This window comes from Marmota monax, unplaced genomic scaffold (assembly GCF_021218885.2).
Source record: "Marmota monax isolate L192 unplaced genomic scaffold, Marmota_monax_Labrador192_F-V1.1 WCK01_AAM20220418_F8-fsc00071, whole genome shotgun sequence".
In the NCBI taxonomy this organism is placed as follows: Eukaryota; Metazoa; Chordata; class Mammalia; order Rodentia; family Sciuridae; genus Marmota; species Marmota monax.
Genome location: NW_026695217.1, coordinates 1,837,043 through 1,859,497, shown reverse-complemented (window position 1 = coordinate 1,859,497; position 22,455 = coordinate 1,837,043). Strand labels below are relative to the sequence as shown.

The 22,455-nt window shown below is 45.9% G+C and overlaps 1 protein-coding gene across 1 annotated transcript in view; it reads right to left on the bottom strand.

Moving 5' to 3' along the window:
• Adarb2 (adenosine deaminase RNA specific B2 (inactive)) overlaps window positions 1-22,455 on the bottom strand; it is a 489,843-nt gene that overhangs the window by 29,713 nt on the left and 437,675 nt on the right. Inside the window, exons 5-7 of the mRNA XM_046432149.2 lie at window positions 22,022-22,190; window positions 18,735-18,886; window positions 10,049-10,217 (exon numbers count right to left, since the gene is read on the bottom strand). Of these exons, the coding sequence (XP_046288105.1) occupies window positions 10,049-10,217; window positions 18,735-18,886; window positions 22,022-22,190 (490 nt within the window). The remainder of the gene's footprint in view (window positions 1-10,048; window positions 10,218-18,734; window positions 18,887-22,021; window positions 22,191-22,455) is intronic.

Below are 22,455 nucleotides of genomic sequence, written 5' to 3'. Positions count from 1 at the left end.
TTTTCTAGAGTTTTGAACATAAAGGGATGCTGTACTTTGTCGAATGCTTTTTCCGCATCTATCGAGATGATCATATGATTCTTATTTTTAAGTCTATTGATGTGGTGAATAACATTTATTGATTTCCGTATATTGAACCAGCCTTGCATCCCAGGGATGAATCCTACTTGATCATGGTGCACAATTTTTTTGATAAGTTTTTGTATCCGAGTGGCCAGAATTTTATTGAGGATTTTTGCATCTAGGTTCATTAGAGATATTGGTCTGTAGTTTTCTTTCTTTGAAGTGTCTTTGTCTGGTTTAGGAATCAGGGTGATGTTGGCCTCGTAGAATGAATTTGGAAGTTCTCCCTCTTTTTCTATTTCCCGAAGTAGCTTGAAAAGTATTGGTATTAGTTCCTCTTTAAAGGTTTTGTAAAACTCTGCTGTATACCCATCCGGTCCTGGGCTTTTCTTAGTTGGTAGTCTTTTGATGGTTTCTTCTATTTCCTCAATTGATATTGGTCTGTTTAGGTTGTCTATATCCTCCTGACTCAATCTGGGCAGATCATATGACTTAAGAAATTTATCTATGCCTTCACTATCTTCTAATTTATTGGAGTATAAGGATTCAAAATAATTTTTGATTATCTTCTGTATTTTTGAAGTGTCTGTTGTGATATTGCCTCTTTCATCCCGTATGTTAGTAATTTGAGTTCTCTCTCTTCTTCTCTTCGCTAGCATGGCTAAGGGTCTGTCGATTTTGTTTATTTTTTCAAAGAACCAACTTTTAGTTTTGTCAATTTTTTCAATTGTTTCTTTTGTTTCGATTTCATTAATTTCAGCTCTGATTTTCATTATTTCTTGCCTTCTACTTCTTTTGCTGTTGTTTTGCTCTTCTTTTTCTAGGATTTTGAGATGAAGTATGAGATCATTTATTTGTTGGTTTTTTCTTTTTTTAAGGAATGAACTCCAAGCAATGAATTTCCCTCTTAGAACTGCTTTCAATGTGTCCCATAGATTCCGATATGTTGTGTCTGTGTTTTCATTAATCTCTAAGAATTTTTTAATTTCTTCCTTGATGTCTTCTATAACCCATTGATCATTCAGTAACCTATTGTTCATTCTCCAAGTGATGTATTCTTTTCCCTTCCTTCTTTTATCGTTGATTTTCAGTTCCATTCCATTATGATCAGATAGGATGCATGGTATTATCTCTACTCCTTTATATTGTCTAATACGAGTTTCCCTGTGACATAATATATGATCTATTTTTGAGAAGGATCCATGTGCTGCTGAGAAAAAAGTGTAACTGCTTGATGTTGGGTGGTGACAGGTTATTTCTTGATACTTTCTGGATTGATTGTCCTGATTTTCTTTTGTCTGGGGGCATTTTATTAGGTGTACCCCCCTCACAGTTCTCTGGACTTGTCCACAAAGGCTTAGTCAGTGCCCTGGAGCAGGCTTTCCTGGTGCTCATCCCTGGTGTATCCTAACACCCAGGGTTGCCGATGCATTTAGGATGGTCTGTGGCCACAGAGGCTTAGTTTTGTTTTTTGTGCAAAGTCAGTTTGCTCATGAGGGTGGGAGGAGTGTGTGGGTAATTCTCCCCATTTGGTGCATTTGAACTAGTTTTTTTTTTTTTAATCTTTAAAGTAGTTTTTTTCTTTCCAAGATTTCAACTAAAATATCTAGAAAGGAAATTTCGCTTTCAAAGGACTTTCAGGGCCCATGAATTTTCTTGGTAATTTTGATGACTCTGCTTGAGACCAAAGGAACTGATTTTGTTTCATGCTATGTTCAATATCAAAATTATTATCATTATTATTATTTTGGTACTAGGGATTGAACTTAGGGGCCCTCAACCACTGAGCCACATCCTCAGCCCTATTTTGTAATTAGAGACGGGGTCTCACTGAGTTGTTTAGCACCTCGCTTTTGCTGAGGCTGGCTTTGAACTTGTGATCCTCCTGCCTCAGCCTCCCGAGCCACTGGGATTACAGGTGGCTTAAAATTATTTTTGAAGGAAAAATAATCAGGCTACACCTCTCCTCTGCAGACTTTAGGGCCGTCTTGCCTCCCACCCAGGGGAAAGCCAAGAGCTCTCTCCCTCTCCTGTGTACTCTGCTGCTTCTGATCTGCCCACTTCTGGGCTTTCAGCTCTAGGTGTCCCTCAGGCAGAAGGCCTCCAACCAGTATACTGCTTTTGAAGGACGGGGTGACCTCACTTAGGCCGGACAGGGACACGCCTGCGTGCCTCAGAAAGGGGACTGTGTTTTTAATGGAGCCTTCAAGAAAGCAGACGCCCAGCTCTGTATTAGTTTCCACGGAGCTTGCTTGTGATTAGTCTGTGTGACAACTTGGGGACCCATGTGTGCAGGGGACCAGGGGCTTGAGAAATGTTAGAAACCTGAAGCTCCCAGCTCATTGCCGAAGAGCGCAGCCCACCCAGGCCATTCGCATGTGTGTTTCTGAGCCTGTGTTCCCATGTCAGGGAAGTGAGGTTAACAATAATGACATTGATCAACATCTGCTCTGCTCACACTCAAGTGTCACCTTAAATACCACCAGGTCCATTTAAAGAAAATTCAAACCCTGTACAGACCTGGGCCCTCTTGTGCTGATGGTGCCCTGGATCTGGGCGCTGCACCCCCACCCCATCCCCAGCCACCAAAAGCTCTATCCTCCAAGCTCTGTGATGTCCACTGTCCTCAGTGTCATTGTCACGAGTTATGTTGGCTGTGATGTGGGCACATCAAGTGTAGCAGCCTGTCCCAGTCTTTCACGTCCTCTCCTCTGTGGGGAGGAACTTCTCGCATTCTTTATAGGCCTCTTCTGATCAGCCTCAGGGATCAGGGAAGCTTGCCCCTCCTTAGGGACCTCTGAGCCTCACGAGGGAAGAAGGCTCCAGACCTCCAGGTTCTTGTCTTAGAAAACCTTTCCTGTTCCCAAATTGCCAATCAAGTTGTGCAGGTTCACTTCCGCCCACTGCTTCCTGCTGGTCACAGTGACGTGGCAGCACCCGTGGGCTCTTTGAGACCCTTTATAACTCAAAGTGGTTACACGGTTATCAGCTCAGTGTGCAAACACCCAGTCTGGAGGTGTGAACGGTGGTCCCTGTCTCCTAGGAGCACTGGCAGGGGGAGTGTTTGGGGAAGGTGAGGGGTACACAGAGGACTAAAGAAGAGAAGTTTTCTTTTTTAGTACCAGGGATTGAACCCAGGGGTGCTTAACCACAGAGCCACATCCCTAGCCTTATTAATATCTTATTTAGAGACGGGGTCTTGAGAAATTGCTTAGGGCCTCGCTAAGTTGCTGAGGTGGGTTTTGAACTTGAGATCTTCCTGTCTCAGCCTCCCGAGCTGCTGGGATCACAGGTGTGTGCCACCGTGCCTGGTGAAGAGAAGATTCTTACCAGGTGAAGGCAGTTCTTTCTCCTCTGGAGCCAATGAGCACCTGATGAAGGACCAGGGCTGTCATGGTGCCGAGGTGGGACGGAGGCTCCGCCCTGTGAACAGACTGAGGTGTCCAGCTGCAGCTTAATTACGGATCCCTTAGCGACCAGGCCAGTGTTTCCAGTGGAGCAAGGAGAATGTGGCTTGGTGACAGCTCCAGGAGCTTTATGAACGGTGAGGAAAACTGCACCTGGGTAGAGGACCTGGGCAAGGGCCTTCACCCCAGCCACCCCAGCATGTGGGCTGCTTCTCTCATGATGGGGAGAAATGTTTTCATTAAATGATTCCTAGGGAAGTTAAGGTCTCATAAAAGAGTCAAGACTTCGGTCATGAAGCATTGATCTGCTCCCAGGGAGGGTCTTGTCCCTAGACAGGGCCTTGGGATTGTCCGGTGGCACCAGTGAGAGCCCTTGTCACTTTCCCTTGACACTAACTCTCTTCACAGGGGCCTCCTGCAGACAGGAGTTCTAGAGAAAGTCCAAAGTTACACAGAGGACAGAGGAAGGCACACTTTGGAACATGAGATGATATGTACGGAGATGGGAGAGAGGTTTCCTTTGTGATGTTTTATGGCATGTTATAAACCCCTGAAAAATGTGAAGCTTTCTATTACATGTGTTCGTACTTTCCTGAAGACTGTTTTTACCATTGACTTTGTAAAATGAAATCAAGTGTTATTCATGAAGCTCCATATTCAGAAGGGTGCCTGTGGTCACTTAAGCATATTATTACCTCTGTATCACCCTAAAAAGGTGACACCTGTGCTTTACGTTTTGTTGTGTAGGTGGGAAATAACTAGCTGTGTTGTTTATTTAGATCTGTGGAAACCAGCAGGCTCCAACTCATTTTTCATTGATATTGAAAGGAATTTGCAAAGAGAACCACAGATGTGTGTAGTGAATGTACTTATCCTACCTTAATTACAATTTTATTTATTTGTTTTCTTCTTCTTCTTCTTCTTCTTTTTTTTTTTTTTGATACCAGGGATTGAACTCAGGGGCACTTGACCGCTGAGCCACATCCCCAGCCCTATTTTGTATTTTATTTAGAGACAGGGTCTCACTGAGTTGCTTAGTGCCTCAATTTTGCTGAGGCTGGCCTTGAATTCATGATCCTCCTGCCTTAGCCTCCCAAGTTGCTGGGATAACAGGTATGTGGCACTGCACCTGGCTCATTTGTTTTCTTCTTTCTTTCATGTTGTAACATGAAAGTCATGAAATTTAGATAAAAAAGTCAGGGGATTATTTCTTTCATGGCTTCTCCCGCAAAACTGCACCTATTAATATAGACATTTCTAAATTACTAACTGGGACCATGGTGCATACCTGTAATCCCAGTGACTTGGGAGGCTGAGGCAAGAAGGTCATAAGTTCAAGGCCAGTCTTAGAAACTTAGCAAGACCCTGTCTCAAAAAAAAAAAAAATAAGGTCTAGGGATGTGGCTCAGTGGTTAAGTGCCTCTGAGTTCAGTTCCTGGTACCAAAAAATAAATGAATAAACAAACAAATTAATTAATTAATCAATAAGACAAAATACAAGAAATTTCTAGCTTACTAAATATATGAGACTGGGTTTCAGCATCGTTTGGGATCAGACTCTTATTTTCTTGGAAAGAAAATAGTAAGTTTAGTCGCTTACAGATACGTTGCTAAAAAGTCTCTGGGCAGCACAAATAGCAGTTCAGCCTTGGTGGGAAGTTAAATGTTTTAAATTTTAGCTCCCCATTGCACTCTCTCATGTGTCTGGGCTGTTCTGATGGAGGAATAAGTCTCATTCATTCATCAGTCAATATTTGCTGATGACTGACCCCATGTATGCCTTTGTACCATGAGAGGGGTGTCAAGAGTCCAGTGTGCATGACTTGACCAGACAGAAAGGCTCTCAGAGTCAGAAACAGCCCTTCCCTCGGCCTTGGACCCCCTGTGGTGACTAGAACACCCTCCCCACGTGGCTTTCAGCCCTCTTCACCCGCTAAAGGATGGGCTGGTTCTGAGGGCTGGTGCAGTCAGTGTCAAGGGCCAACACAGGTATTGTTGTACTTATCCTATCTTAATTAAAATTACAATTTTATTCATGTATTATTATGTACTAATACTGTGTATTAGTATGGTACTGCTGACCATGACAAGCTCCCTTTCGGCTCAGCAAAGCAGTTTAGGCACCGGCTGGAGAGGGCGCCAACACCCTACTGCCTGTGTGGGACTCGGTCTCTCATGGATCCATTCTCTCATCTTCCTTTTCAGCCACCTGTATGTTTCTCCCATAAATACTCATGGTGCCTAATTTATGCAGGCACCAACTATGCCAGCTATGGAATATGTCATGTAAAATAAGACAGGCTCCCTGCCCACAGGAAACTTAGACAGGAGGATTGAATTCTAAGAGGGAATGAGGCCTCTGAGGACAGATAACACACTAACAACACACAGCCTCAAATACATTATTTCTAGGCTCTGAGTACACGTCCTGTCTCTCACCAAACTGACATGCAGTGTTATCAGTGGTATGCTGATAAAGATTGGCTCTCAAAATAAACAAACAAACAAACAAATAAATAATAGGGCTGGGGCTGTGGCTCAGTGGCAAAGCGCTTGCCTAGCACGTGTGAGGCACTGGTTTTGATCCCCAGCACCACGTAAAAAACTAAATAACAAAATAAACTAAAAATATATACATAAAAAAATAAAGTTGTAGCCTTTGCTAATTTCCACAGTGTAAATAATGCAGCTGTGGACAATTCCAAGCCACCATTGCAAGGGTGCTGAGTGCAGATTTGGGAAGAGGGAAAGAGTTTGGGCAGAAGAGAAGCACATTGCTTATTTGTGTTTCCCCATACAGATATAATAGGAGTAAATAATTTCAAGGGCATAAATAATAGTAAGATAATTAGGCCAGGTGAGTTTTGAGGATTTATTACTTTTGTTTTAGTATAATCAGTTAGTTGTAAATTTATGTAATATCATTTTTAATAATGACTGCAGTTTCAAAATTGCCTGGAGATTCAGTAATCCCCTCTCAGGCCTAGCTGGTTCTAGGATGCCTCTGTTCCAGGCTCAGTCATCATATACTGTGTGTGGTCTTTAGAGCCAGTGTACCTCCCCCGCTGTTCCATAGACTGTGACTCCTGTGTCTTTGTGTCCTCAGAGCCTCACTCTCCAAAGAGCATCTAGTGCTATTATTAATTCATTGAGTTAGAAGGCTTCCTCTGTATTTGTGTATGAAGGTCCTTTATTTTTGAACATTATTTAAGCCTGAGGTTGAATTTTTGTTTTTGTACAGGACAGAAAGCAGATGAGCACATCCATTATCAGATGGGCTCTTTGCAAAGCCTTTGTACAAATAATGCATGTTACAGATGCTTATGGTCTTGAATCATTAGCATAACATATGTTCCCACTCAAAAATGGCAAATGTGCCTCTGTTCAAAATAGCTCATGCCTTAGCGTTCACATCCTTGTCTTTTGCTCAGGTTCTGACTATGGCGGGAGCACAAGTAAGTCCACGCCAAAGGATGTGTTCTGATGCCAATCACTCTGGCATGAACCAGACCAGACTGTTAGGAGTGGGTGGCATTATTTCTGTCATTGTCATGGTCACCATTGCCCTGTCTTCATCATCATTACCAACAAATACTGTTTATTGGGGGCCATCGTGTGCATCTCACTGTGACAGATACCATGCAAATCAAGTGGCATTCGAACCATCCCTTGAAGGTCACAGCTCAGCACAGAAGCAAACGCTTTGGAAAACAAATTCCTGCAATTTCAGTGCAGGAGACAGGACATGGTGATGGGGGTGGGACCTGAGGAGAGGGATGTTGCATCTGGGCAGGGAAAGAGAGTGGCCTGAGTGGGGAAGAGGCAGGGAGGCAGTAGGAGAGTCTCAGGAGGATCCAGTAGTAGAGTGTGAGTGGAGCAGAGAGGAGATGGGCTCAGCCAGGGAGGAAGATGAGGGATGGAGAAGGAGGGAGGGAGGGAGACAGAGGAGCGAGGGGAGAGAGAGAGAGAGAGAGGAGGAGGAACAAAGAGAGAGGAGGGAGGGAGAGAGAAAGAGTGAGGGAGAGAGAGAGAGACAGGGACAGAGAGAGGGAGAGGCAGGGAGAGAGAGAGAGACAGAGAGAGAAGAGAAATGATGGCGAATAGAGAAAGTACTCCGGCCAGGCAGAAGACAAAGCAAAGCATAGAAGTAGGCAGGTGGATGAGTGGGCTCTGGGGAGGGAGCAAGCGGGTGAGGGGCATCTTCAAGGTCTGTGGGCACCTCTTCCCCCCTCCTTTGTGCCCTCTGTCCTGCTTCCACTACCTAGATTTGGGATGAAGGTCTAAGTGAGTTGGAAGAGACCAGGCAGCTACTGAACCCCACCCCATGGGGTAGGTGTGGATTAACCCTGGGGGATTCGGGGGAGGTCTCCCCTCAGCCGGCCAGACTGGGGACATCAGGATGTCCCAGACTTGTACTCTCTTCCAGAATCAGTCTAGAATCTTTCCCCAGGCAGGACACTGCTTGAAAACCCCCGGAGGGTGGTGCAGTGTGGACTTTCATTTTTCAAGAGATTTTTATTAAAAAAAGAAAAACCTGACTTTGAGGGTCTATACTACCATGGATAGCCCCACCACCAGCAAATAAAGCTCGGGTTTTGTAGCCCCTGTTTAATTTACTGTCTATTGATGTTTAAGATCCCAGAGACAACAAAAGTTCATTTCATTTCTCTAGCATTAATTTACTTCATTTTTCTGGGGAGTCAGAGAGTTAATTTAGAAACCCAATGCTATCTTAGGGCACAAGAGAATTTCTGTTAAAGTGAAAATTGCTGCTTTTTTTTCTTTCTCTCCATGAATAGATGAAAACATTACAAAGGAGGAATACATTTTCTTCTGAAAGATGAGCTATTTGACGACTACGGGCTGTTCCCTTTGATACAGAAATCAGTGCTTTGATTTATTGTCATTAGGCTGTCTTCTTGCTCTGCCGAGCCAGGAGCAATCAAAGCCAGGGAAGTAAATGGCACTATTTTTCCTGTAGCCATTCGGTAATTTCCCACGAGAATTTGGAATCACAGTTCTTTGGGGCTGATGTTTCATCTGCCCTGTAGCCTCAGAAAGCCTCCAAGAGGCCACTAAGATGGTGGTCTATGGTAGAGCTGAAGGCAGGGGTAGAAAGAGGAAGCCCTGGGGTCTCCCCTGTCCTCCGGGACTGGCAATGCTACTTCTTTCCTTGGCTCTGTGCTTTCTCACATTGCCTGATGTCCCCACCTGTGATTGCAAGTGGAACTTAATCTCTCTAACCCTCCGGCTTTTGCTCTATTCTCCAGAGTGAGTACATCAGCTCTTTAGTTTTTAGTAGGTGAAGAGCCTCATTCGGTCAGTCGAGCTCCCAGGATGCTCTGGGGCATCTCTCTGTTGGGGAACACCTGGGATGGCTGCACTGGACTGGGGATTGTGAGGGATGACCCATGCTCCCCTTCCATTCCCAGATCCTGCAGTGGTGATGGGCAGCTGAGGACCTCATGGTCCTTGCTAAGATAGTGGGCTTGGTTTTCCTTGGGCTTCATTTTCCCTGTCTCCTCCCCCAGCCTCTTTCCTCCTGTGTTCTGTGAGACCAGCCTTCTCACCTCCTGAGTAGTTTCAAACATGTCCACGCAGTGGGTCTTCAGGCAGTTAGCATTTGGGGGTTGCGCCTTTGCTTAGAGACCATATTTGCATGCAATCCTGTTTTCCTTGGGTTATAAACTATAGGTCAGTATATTTATCCAAGTATCCAAGAGGCCTTTGGATTCACTCTTGGCCTGGGTGTTCCATGACCACTTGTCATTACTGTCCTCAGGAATGGCTTTGGATGGGGTCACGGCTCTTTTAGGCAGACTCCAGCTCCTGTGCCTCTTCCCCACCCTGTGACTACTTTCTAAACCAAAGTCACAGAAACGATCCTGTAGTGGGGACAGCATCCGCGGGGTGTCAGAACTGAAGTTGGGGGTGGGAGCGTGGAGAAACAGATCTTGGGCATCAGAACAAGGTGTGGGGAGAGCAGGGCCGTGCCTGCCTGGCTTGGGGCCTGTCACTAACTAGCAGGCTCTCTGTGAGGGAGATGAGATGCCCTTTCTGCAAATTCCTCCTCCTCCTGTTCACCCTGCGGTTTCTCCCTCTCTGAGACTAGCATTTGGGGGCTTTGAAACTTCTAGAATGAATATATCTCTGGGTCCAGGGGGAGTGGCTTCTCTTGCAGCTGAAAGTCCACATCCTTCCCTGGCTGATTGTCAGGCTTTAGTGAAAAGCAAGAGGCTGGAGGAGCAAGCGCCCGTTGTGTGCCAGGCGATTGTGTGGCCCATTTGAACAATGACTAGACTATTCAGGAATGGCAGGCCCAAGCCAGGGGTGGTGTTTGTCTGAAGCCAGGTGCTTGCTCTCTCTAGGCAGCTTTACTTCAAGCACATGCAATAAAAAGTGTGAGGATGTGAGTTGCCCGTGGAAGACAGGCGCTGGGCTCTAGGTCCCCCGTGGCAGGAACCGTGTTTCTCTGAGCTCCCTCAGGACAGGGATGTGGGTCAGGGCCTGCTGTTTTGCTGTCCCCACTGGGGACCACAATCTGACTTTTGGAAGAGGATGGCCAGGCGGGCTCTTACCTGGCGATCTTGTCCGTGCAGGACATGGTGACCAGCTGCTCCCCTAGAAGGATGCCGTCCCACGTCTGGACTGCACTGGGGCCCCGGACAGGGACTGTGCCTTCCCCAGACTCTATCTTGGTGCGCAGGTGCCCGCGGAACTTCCTGACGATGTGTTTGCTGCTGTTCACTAGGAAAGAAGAGGTGGTGGTGAGAGGTGGCAGGCACAGCCACCCAGAGACATGAGGGCTCTGTGGGCTGAGAGGGAAGCATGGCAGGCTGCATCCAAGGGTCTTGGCAGAGATTGAGTCCAAGAGGCAGGTTTTAGAAGTAACAGAAGCTGATGGTGGGGACATGGTAAAGAGATGGGCTTCACAGTACGGAGATTTCTCAGAAAACTTGGAATGGAATGACCATTTGACCCAGTTATCCCACTTTTTTGGTATACACTCAAGGGGCTTAAAATCAGCATACTACAATGATGCAGCCACATCAATGTTTATAGCAGCTCAACTCACAATAGCTAAACTAGGGAATCAACTTAGGTGCCCTTCAACTGATGAATGGATAAAGAAAATATGGTGCATATACACAATGGAATATTACTCAGCCATAAAGAGGAATGAAATTATGGCATTTGCTGGTAAATGGATGGAACTGGAGACTGTCATGCTAAGTGAAATAAGCTAATCCCCTAAAACCAAAGGCTGAACATTCTTTCTTATATATGGATGCTAACACACAATAAGGGGTGAGGGAAGGGAAGAATAGAAGTTCATTGGATTAGACAAAGAGGAATGAAAGGAAGGTAGGGGGGATGGGAATAGGAAAGACAGTAGCATGAATCAGACATAAATTTCCTGTGATCATAGATGAATACACAACTAGTATAATTCCATATCATGTTCAACCACAAAAATGGGATCCTAATTAGAATAAGTTATACTTTATGTGTGTATAATATGTCAAAATACACTCTACTGGCTGGGCTCGGTGGCACATGCCTGTAATGTCAGCAGCTCAGGAGGCTGAGGCAGGAGAATTGAGTGTTTAAAGACAGTCTCAGCAGAAATGAGGTACTAAGCAATCCAGTAAGACCAGGTCTCTAAATAAAGTACAAAATAAGGCTGGGGATGTAACTCAGTGGTTGAGTGCCCCTGAGTTCAAACCCGAGTACTCTCCCCTCCAAAAAAAAAAAAAAATCACTCTACTGTCATGTGTATCTAAAAAGAACAGCAACAACAAAAAGAGATGGGCTTCAGAGCAATGCTGCTAGCAAGGGTCAGCCACTGTCCTGTAAGGGCAGACAGCAAACATCTCAGAGACTAACACTATTCTGTCTCTGCCACCACCACCCAACTCTGCTACTAAGGTGCATAAAGTGCAGGCAGCCTTGGATCACACGCCATGAATGAGCATGGCTGTGTTTCCCAACATTTGATTTATGGGCACTGAAATTTGAACATATAATTATAACATCTGACTTTCACATCATGAAATACTGTTGACCCTCCATATCCACGGGTTCTACATCTCTGGATTCAACCAAGGTTCAAAAAAATCTGGAAAAAAAATCCTGACTGTACTGAACAGGCACAAGCATTTTCTCTTGTCATTGTTCCCTGAGCAACACAGTGTAACTGCCATTTACAAACCACGAGCACTGCATTAGGAGGGGTCAGTAATCTAGTGATGATTTAGAGCTGACATGAGGTTGTACAAAAATTAGACACAAACACAACATCATTTGATATAAGGAACTTGAGCATCCACAGATTTTGGTACCCATGGAGTGGGGGTCCTGGAACCAATCCCCCATGGTTACCAGGGGATGGCCATATTATTCCTTCCACTTTTTCCAGCCATTAAAAAATTGTGAGAATGTGCTTAGCTTTGGGGACATGTAGAAACAGGTGGTGAGCTATGTAAACTTGGAAAAGTGAATTACATTCTACAACGTGGTTACTTCCTCTTGCCATGGGGAGAGTCATATCACCTCGCTCCCGGGCCACGGGGATTAAACGAGGTGGCATGTGTCAGGGTGGGGTGTAGCTCAGAGCGCCTCAGTGTCTCTCGAGTGCCTCTTATTATGGAGGCCTCTATGGGGTAGGGACTTTTCTAGGCATAGAAATGACGAGCCTCAAGGTTCTGGGTTCTTATCCTTCCAGGGCCCTCTTGACACACATCCACCTTCATACGTTATACCACATCCTGATAGTTATTTGGAGAACCAGCAAGAACAAGAGAAGCCTTACACTGTTTTTTTTTTCTTTCTCTAGAAAATTCTGTATATAAGTCTAGGTTATTTTGTATGAGAGAAATGGTTAACTGCTTTGCACATTAAATATATATAAAAGAGCCCAGTGATTCCAACATTTACATACTTGTAGTGACATGAATAGATATTAGATGCTTTCTCTAAGAAGTTTCTATTGAAGTTTCAGAAGTTGTGTAGATGGAGTTTTCTCCTCATTTACTTGCACTAAAGTGGTGAATAGGTTTTTTTTTTTTTTGGTCTTGTCATTGTTCCCTGAGCAATGTCAAGACTTTTTTTTTTTTTTTTTTTAAATCAGACACACCAGAGTAATTTCCACTGCACTTTCTTATTAGTTCCAAGAGCTGAAGTTCTTACTTCATCGTACCTAGAGGCTATCTTTTGGGAAGAATCTCAAGAAGGGAGTCAACTTTTGAGAGGTTTCAAATCACTTTTTCATCCTGCAACCAACCAGTTACTTTGTGAGCTCCAGTTGGGATTTGTCTGGGAGTCATCTACAGAAGGAGGAGCCTAGGAGAAAAGTGCAGCCTGGGGAGACTCCTTCTATATGGCATTAAATGGCACTGGTGATCAGACGGTGAGGATGGTGGCAGTGAGTATGGAGGTGGCAATGGTGATGATAGTGGTGACAAGGATGGTGATGATAGTGGTGATGATGGTGATATTGGTGATGATGGTGAGGATAATGGTGATGATGGTGATTGTGATGATTGTAGTGATGGTGATAATGATGGTGATGGTGGCAATAATGGTGGTGATGGTGATTGTGATGATTGTGATGATGGTGATGATGATTGTGGTGATGGTGATAATGATGTGATGGTGGTAATAGTGGTGATGATGACAGTGACACAGTGATGATGACGGTGATGATGGTGACAATAATGGTGATGAGGGTGATGGTGATTGTGATGATGGTGATGGTTATGAGCATGATAATGATTGTGACAGTAACAATGACCACGATGGTGGTAAAGGTAATGCTGATGGTGCAGTGAGAACGATGGTGATGGTGATGAGGACAAATTGAATAGAAAGTGATTCACATGACTCAAAAATGCTTGCGTGCACCTTGGTTTAACCTGAACATCTACACGATCCAGGTGGGGTCTCAGTGGATTCTCTGTGGTGGACAGCATTGGAGATGGAGAAGCTGGTGCACCTCTCAGTTTCTACACTGTTACTTCAGAGGACGTGGTTCTTGATGTCTAATTCTGTAAATCATGGTGTCTTCACAGTCTCCTAATACTTCAATTACAGCATCATTTCCCAGACCTCAAAAGTTGCCTGTCATACTGCAAAGCCTTTCTGGCTTCTCACCGTCTTTAATGTCACGACGATAAGAGGCCTGGCTTGAATTAACAACTGGTTTCTGGGAGGAAACCCAGAATCTCAGGCTAGAGTCCCTCAAGAGCCAGGTGCACGAGCTTCCCGAGAGTGCTCATTCTGGGAGGAGTCACATCTCTGCCGCCTTCTGTAGCACACGCCCCCCACGGGCTCATTGGTCCCAGGGTGAGCGTCAGGGTTGGTGGACTTGGGGAGACAGTTCCCCTGCCTCTGTCTTGGCTAATGGTGAAAGGTAGGAGGGAGCCGAAGAAGCCACTTCAAGCAGAATGAAATGTCAATCCCCCAGCCACTGCTGGGGACTGAACTTAAACCACCTGTGGTGGATTGATGGTGTGCCCGGGACAGTGCAAGTGTGAAATGTCAACACCTTGCCTGTCATGCACACAGAGCTACTTTCAAATGCATCAGAACATTCTAGGCCAATTCTGATATTCCAAGTCATCAGACTCATCATTATAGTGCTTATTAGTCTAAAATTGTTATCTTTTGGGATTGACAAAGTAGATTAGTAATATGTTTTTAAGTTTTTTTCTTCAAGTGAATATTTTATGTTTAGGGGAGAATCTAAAGGAGGTGACAATAAAATGACAATTTAAGACATTGACCTCCAAGTGGAGTTATCTAAAAACAAACAAACAAAAAAAACCAAACATGGCATAGGGGCAGAGACAAAGCAAAACCAAAAAACAACCTCCCCCCAGCCGCAAAACCCCATAAAGTTATAAGAAAGAAAGAAAATACTTTTAAACATCAAATGAAAGATTTCCAGACTGTTTCCAAAAGCAATATTGCAGAAAATATATCTGTGAAGCAATCCACTACTTTTTGTAATAATAAAACCTGTAATAATTGCCACGTGGTCATGTAGGTGACCTTTGTCATCATTTGATGATGACGATGGTAGTGATGATGTCAAATTATGAGACTATTTAAATCCATTATCGTGCAATGAACAACTATTATATACTGCACATTTCCATAACTCAGTAGGATGTCTGAAGAAAGGAATTTAAGGAACTGTACTTTAGATTTCCTGACTTCCTACGGGATTTTGATTCACCCTCCTCATCTGCTCTTCTATAATGAGTGGAACTGGCTTGGCGTGAACATGCTAGGCACTTAGCATACCTTGGCAGATAAATGGAAGATGTAATCCTGCTCTTTTTCAAGGCATCTTGTGGGAGATAGTTTGGAAAATTTAATCTGTTAAATTTTTGGAAAATGGTCATAAGAACTGAATTTACTAGGTGATTTAAAAGTCATTCTAAGAGGGAAGAACGTTGCAGTGAGGGGATTGGTGATTTGGGAGGGGGACAAAATTTGCTCAGCCACAGTGAGGTGTCCTGGATCCTTCTAGTCTTACATTGAGGATCTTATAAGAACTGCTCGGCTCTAACTCAGGCCTCCGAGGTACTGAGAAATGGCATTGTGTCCTGTGAGTCTGGAGGGAATCTTGTCTCTCCTTGGTGGCAGTTGGTACCCCCAACCCTCAAGAGAAGTGTTCAGAGTCCTGATTCTGACCTTGTAAATAAAAACAAACAAAATCCCAAACAGCATAGTTCTCTTGGTTGTGCAAAGGAACATCTTTAGGCATTTTTCTCCACCTGGACTTATCGGCCCTCTAGGTCCAGGAGGAAGTCATAGCACTTAGCAATTTTGAATGGCCTGAGATTGAGAAGCTATGACTTGGGTGAGATCAAAGTCCTTAGTTTGCAGAAGCTGTCTCGGGAACAACTTTTCCTTTACAGTGCATGCAACACATCAGGAAAAGCCTTTTTCACCTGCCCACGCTGTTGCATGGTGGAGTCCTGCCACAGAGCTTTGTTAGCCTTTGCAGGTACTCTGCCATTCCATCCTTCCTCAAAGACCTCTCCACTAAGCCTGCAAGAAACAAACTTGACAGAAAACTTTCTTATTATGCTCTGTTCTGTGTCCCTTCAATTATTAAAGGGAAGGGGGAACAATCCAGACCACCTGTTCAAGCTCCTGAGCTTCTCTTAGACATAGTCAAGCCCTAGATAGTTTTTGATTTGGGTGCTTCAGAACCTGTTATCTTTAGTAGTGGTACTTTCCACAGGCCTACACATACTTGTGTGTACATACGTGTGCATGTATGTTTGTGCATCTGTGCTCATGCACATGAGCCAGAGAAGGAGAGGCAGGGGTGGGGGGATAATAGCCCAGCTGCAGGTCAACAGGACTCAAGGTTAGAGCTTCCTTTGCTTTGGCATGAGCTTCTTAGAGCCTGGATTAGGTACTCAGCAGAACTGTCAGAACCTGTCTGTGCTCTTCAGTTTCTGTGTCTGTGAGCATATGAAGCCACAGTGACAGCCAGGGGACAGTGTGGTTCCCAGGGCTTCATCTAGGAGTCTGGATCCCTCTGAGCAGTGGTGTGAGGCTGAGGGTTCTTCGGGTTAATCTGTAGGGTAGAAGGTGCTGGCTGCTAACTCCTCAGGGACTAGTCCTAACTGGAGTTTTCCCAGCGTCTGTGTGCAAGTCTTTCTGCAGGGGGCTTGCCACCAGTGACTGCCTCCCTGGCAGGAGCCCCTCAAAGCAAAGACCCCATCACTTACATTCCCTTCTCCAGTGGTCTAACCTCCTTAAAGGGTAGCAATGGAAAACACTGGGTGAGCCAGCAACATGGAGAGCTGCCCAACCCTCTTATTACAAAGCAGTTCTTAGTGAGTTTCTCTAAAGTGGAAATTGTGGAATTCGTTCCTGAGAGTTTCTGCTTGCCTCAGGAGCTGTGAGCAATGCTGAACTTAAAGACTCTTCCCGAACAGAGGAATGCAGGCATTTGGGTTTTCTTGTCTTTACTGAGCGAACAGGGAAGAACAACATGTGGCATCTGGCTAAGGGCCTGCCTTCTGCACCTGCCCCAGTGGGGACAGTCAGGAGGCAGCAACCTAATTTAGAGGCATAACCCAGGCAGTAGCAGCTCCTTTTGGCCTGGCATATCTACAGCAAAAGTGTGAGGAAAAAGCTTTAGTTTTTCTCCTAGCAGCACCTGCCACTTCTTAAAAGCACCATGAAATAAAAGACATCTGTGGCTGGAAGTGAACCCCAGGGTGCCTCCGAGAATGTATTTGTTTGTTTTTCTAAACCACTGGCATTGCAAGTTGGAATGAGGGCTGTGAGGCCACAGTCGGTGTTTGATGTACAGAGACACAGGAAGCTCAATGAGCTGGAACTGTCCCCCAGGGAGACCAGGAGATCTCAGGCGTGGTGGATGAAGTTCTTGCCATCCTCATTCAGCCCTCTCCTGACTCCACTGGGGACACATGGGCCACAGAAGAAGCTGAATAAATTAGAGCCAGCCGCAAATGTCTTATGAACTTTTCCTTCTACGATCTGAGGGCTTCCTATGTTGGATCTTCATGATGCCAAACCTTTTGATAAAAAGTGGAAAGATAATTCCTAGTAGCTGACTATTGGGATATGAACCAAATTTCACAATTTTACTTATAGAGCAAGTTGGTAATCATGTACATCCAGCATAATGGGCATTTCCCAGGGAAATAAATCAGCTCCATGTTGTTTTTCTGTCTGTCTCTTTCTGAAAGCTGCACAATAGTAAAGCCATGTCCTCTGTGGTCTCACCCAGCCTGTGCTGTGCCTGCTTCCTCTGAGAGGGCCCGGTGTCTTTTTCTCACATTGCCTAAGCCACCCCAGCCCTCTCAGCCTCCTGGGGACAGTTCCTTTAAAGTTCTCTGATATTTAATGGGTCACCTTTTCTTATTCTCAATTCCACTTGGTTCTCCCATTTGCTTTCCAAAGGATGTGGAAAGGTCACTTAGAATCTCATTATGAAGAATCCCACCCAACTACTCTCCAAAGGGGAACTGATGGGGCTGGAGGAGAGTCTGCAAAAGGAGAATGTATTTCTCTGGTCCAGCTTCCAGGCTGCAGGCTAGAGAAATAGGCTAAGCACATGTAGATTTTGGATACCTTCTCTCCCACTCTTTATCTTTAGTAGTGGTACTTTCCACAGGCCTACCACACGGCAGGTACTCAATAAATGTTTATTTTTCCTGAGTTTCGTAATTAGAATATGTAGCCTTCCATGCAAGGAAAACCAGAAGGCCAAAACCAAACCTTTGTGCATCATCCATTGAGTTTCTACTGGAAATTTCTTCTGACTATAGAATATACTTTTTATGTTTCAGTATCTTTCTTAGATCCCTCTTCACATACACTTTTTTTGTGCTTAAAATATTTTAAAAATTTTATATTATTTTCATATTTTATTTAGCTGGGATAAAAATGTTAACTGTGATTATATTGGGGTGGTAGGAATACATATATACATAATTAATTTCATTGCCTACATCAGGAGATTCTCCTAGGGCTGCTTCTAGAAAGAGTTTGGAAGAGTGTGGCCCAGTCATAGAATTTCATAAAAGCATTTAAGGGTGGAGATGTGAGCCCTGACACTTTCTCTAGAATGGAGATACCAGTGTCCCCACAGAGTGGAGCTATGCCTGTCCTCCAATGCTGAAACACAGTGTCCCCTCTCTTTGCAGATGATAGGAGGGGCAAAGGGCACATAATGTCCCTCTTCCACTGATGAGAACGGAGGGGCTGGTCCTGTGAAACTTTGAGGCTAACCTGGGGCAACCCTTTGGGAGGGCATCCCTCACCCTGACTTTGTTCCCAAAGTGGAACTTTATTCTCCTCAAAGTTGCAAACAAAGGAAAACAGAGCCAGTTTGAATTTGCTTTCCACCCCGTGTAATTCTCATTTGCCTTCTCCTTCATTCCATTTTCCAGTTTGGGACACAGGGACGGTGTGACCTATTAAAATGAAGCAGAGAACTATGGCAATTGAAAAGCTAATTTTAGGCTTCAAACTACTTTTCTGCCAATGATCTGGGCATTTCAGGCAAAGATTTTGGAGGTATGATTATCTAGCTAATTGCAGCTGAATCCTCTTCCAGCATCCCAGAGCAGTGGCCATCTCTCTCTCTCACACACACACACACACACACACACACACAGTCCGGGGCCAAGGCAGCCTGGGACAGAGTCCAGAAACAGGGAAGCCTGGCGCTGTTTGTTTACAAAAGGCAAATATGTTGTCTCTTACGGTCTGTGGTGATTTCATAGGGAGAGTTGAGTCTCGCATCTCCGCAGGGGGACGTGCTCACATAGAGATGGAAGAGAATATTTTCTCGAAGCCTGTAGCCTCCCTCCTTTAAACGCACAAATATCGATCGCTCCGAGTCCTCTCGTCGCTTGCTGGGGACAAGAAGAGGATCTGGGTCATTTATTACAAACCAAACCAGAAACATTCCAGCCAGGCCGAGGCTTTTGTCCTGTTTGGTAGAGTTGCTCCTATTTTTTTTTCTTCTCTGCACCCCACACTGTGTTTGCTCCTTGCACAGACCCTTCCGAGAGAGGCTGCGGGGAAACCACGTGAAAGCAAACAAGCTGCAGAAATCCCGCCATCCTCACTGTCTTAGCATTTACATTTCAGGTTTATCTTACGCAGAGGCAGCATCTACAGTTTATAAAGCCCTAATCCTGCAGGCTCACAAAGGCTCCTCTTGGCAATGTCTGGCAGGACTGTAGACTTGTTGGTCCTGGTGGGCAACACATGTGAGCATTAAAGGCAGAAAGGGATTTTAAAAAAGGGGGCTGGGGTTCGGCCCCCAGCAGGGCTAGATAGAAATGGCAACCAGGACAGACTCTTCCTGGGGTGCATCTGGACAAACCTAAACTGCCTCATCTTGGAGGAATTCTGGCTTGTTACTCCTGGAAACCTCTCCTGTAGCTTTTAAACTCTAATGTGAGAGGCCCCCTGCCTCCGCTGAGGTGGGGAGACCCCAGCCTGGGCACTGCATCAACGTGGCTGCATTTCTTCTCCTGGATTTTCTTCTCCCTGGTTTCTTGCAGCCTCCTTTCTGCCAGTCTGGCTGTTTTCACACGTTCTGCCCCATTGGTGATGGATTCTGTGTTGCTGGGCCCTAAGATCTCACAGGCAGCAGAACAGACATTTTCTCCCCAGGAAACTTGGGAGGCGCCTTACCAGCCTTCCTGCTGCTGTGCCTTTTACTCCTTGGCCACCACCCACCTTCCCTCTGCCCAAGTGAGCTCCTCCAGGGGTCCCGGGGACCAACGTGCCCAGTGTGCCAAGGGGCTCAAACCTCACTCCCTGTAGCTAGCTTTTCATAGCCATTACTGGTGCCCCCATGCAGGGCATGGATGGGAGACATTGTCTTTGAGCCCCCACCCCACAAGCTGGCAGCACAGTGCTGGGCATGCAGCCAGCTCCTGGCAGATCTTGGCCTGATTCCCTCCCACTACACAAACCGGAGGAAAGGGTACTTGGAAATATTTCCAACTGAGCAGTTGGATATTCAGGAGAAATCCTTTTCTGCATTTTGAGAGATTTCCAACTCTGTTCCCTTACATTCAACTCCAGCCGCGCCTGGGCGGGCCTCCTGGAACCGATGGGGCAATATATCAGGCTTCTGCGCACTGCTCAGAGGCTCAGATAAAAATTAATTGAGTGTATTAAGGTATTGCTTTTATTTGAGTCTGTTTGGCATATACTCGGGCCTTTCTTCCCTTTGTGTGGCTGCTGCACATGCTAATGGGCATGATGAGTCGCTCACAGAGCCCCCCTGAGATCCCATTATTAGTGGATTTGAGGAACACTGCTTCAAAGGCTATAGAAGGGCAGCTGGAGGATGCAAGGAAGGAACATTCTGGCAAAGAGACCCACAGCCATCAAACCCTGTGACCGAATAGCTCAGTGCAGGCATGCATCCGAGACATGCGCTCGGATCACCTGCATCTCTACTCCTGTTTAATGTGTCTTAGAGAGAGATGCCAGCCCAGGTGACAGTCTGCCTTTTCCTGATGAATGGAGAAGGCTGTCATGAGAACACTGAAAATTCCAACCTCCGAGCACATTTCTCGGGGTCTCAGAGGCCTCTCAGAATGCCCTTACTAAAATGCACTTGGAGGTGGAGTAATGAGACAGGTAACGTCTCAAAACCCGACCTTGGTTACTTTAGTCCCACTACCTGAGGGCAAGGTCTAGAGAACTGAACACATTTGGGAATGTGGGGGTGTAGGGAGAAATGAGGCCAGGAGAGGATGGCCTCACCCAGCAGGACAAGGGCTGGGAGGTTCTGTGCACCAACATGGGACTGGCCACCTTGTCATATGTAAGAGCTGCTTGCCTGGGACTTGTCCAGTGGAAATGGAGCCTGTCACCTGGGAAACAAAATGGTAGCCATCTGTGAGCCTAGTGTTTGAGCCTTGGCCACTCTTACAGAAACCTGGACTCTGTAAGAAATTTCCCTGGCTGAGAAATTTTAAAGATAAGATTGAGCAGGGAGGGGATGGCACTCCTTCCCATGGAAATCCTGCCCTGTGGGCCCCATTCAAGGTGGATACAATCTTGTCAAAAATGAGCAGAAAGGTGGCCTCCAACCTGGCACATTTCCATGGCTGAATTGAAAGTTTATCAGCAGGCACATTGATCCAAGTCACCTCACACAGTAAGGGAACACACCTTTAGTTTAGTCAATACAGCTATGGGTTTTAGAGAGAGGAATACCTCCCATCTCCCAAGAGATAGTGAATTCATTCTTTCCCTTTGTTTTTTCCTTCCTTCCTTCCTCCTTCCTTCCTTCCTTCCTTCCTTCCTTCCTTCCTTCCTTCCATGCTCATTCTGGACCTAACTGGAAGCTGGTGGTGGAAAGAGTATTGCCTTCAATTAAAAGCAGTTAAGGGCACATATGAAGCCAGCACTGGGGGTCTCCTCTGTGCTCCTCTAGCTGTCCCTAGAGCTGGATCCTGTCTTGATGCCATTGGCATTTAGAGTCCCAGCATGTCACTGGAGAAACACCTTCACTGAACGTGGACTGCATGTGAGATGAAGCCATGGCTGTGTCTGTGGCTTCCTGGACTGTAGTGGCATCCGAGCCTCATGAAGAAGGTTGAGTTTTGGGGACATTGTGATGAGCCCCTGCATGTTTTAAAAGAAATAATCAAATGGAATGAGCTGTGACAGGGCGTGTCCCTGAGTGTGTCCATGTGGGGGCAGCTGTGTGGAAGTATGTGTGTATGCAACTCGTAGGCAAACAGGTTTCCTGGGGAGCGACACGGAGTAACGAGGAAGGGACCTGGTGTCTCAGCATCTTGCTGGTGCTCAAAGGGTACCTCAGGTCTGAATAGAAGGGGACGATTCGTGGAGCACCCTGGGAAGGAATCTGCCAGGATGAAGGGAGCAGTGTGTTCTGAGCTGGTTTTGGGTCCCCCTTCTGTTCCCCTGGCTGCTTACCAGCAGTGGTGTGCCAACACACCCATCAAGGAGCAGCCAGCCCCTGGAGTCCGACCAGCCCAGCCAGGGCCCCGTACCTCAGGTGCAGCTCCAGCTGTGCGTACAGGAAGTGAAGGAAGGCCCTCCTGGCCACGATCTCCGCATGGCAGTCATTGACCACCAGGCCCTGGTCGCTGATGTGCTCGCCACTGATGCACTTGGTGCCAGAGGACAGGACGATGACCTGTGCCTGCCTGGTGTCCAAGCCTGGGGGACACAGAGAGTGGTCAGAACAGCCTGGACTTCACAGGGAGACCCGCTGCAGGTGACTTTGCCCACTGTCCCATTAGCAGCAGCCTCGATGTTTACCAGGCTGGCATGCAGAGAAGGTTTGCTATGTCATGGGGTTTGTGTGAGTGACAGAAGGTGCCTCCTGCGAGATCTCACCTCATCCCTGTGTAGCTTTCATGCTGCATCCCCGGAAAGCAGCTGGGCTCACAGTTTTCACTCTGAGATGTCTACTGGCCTCTGA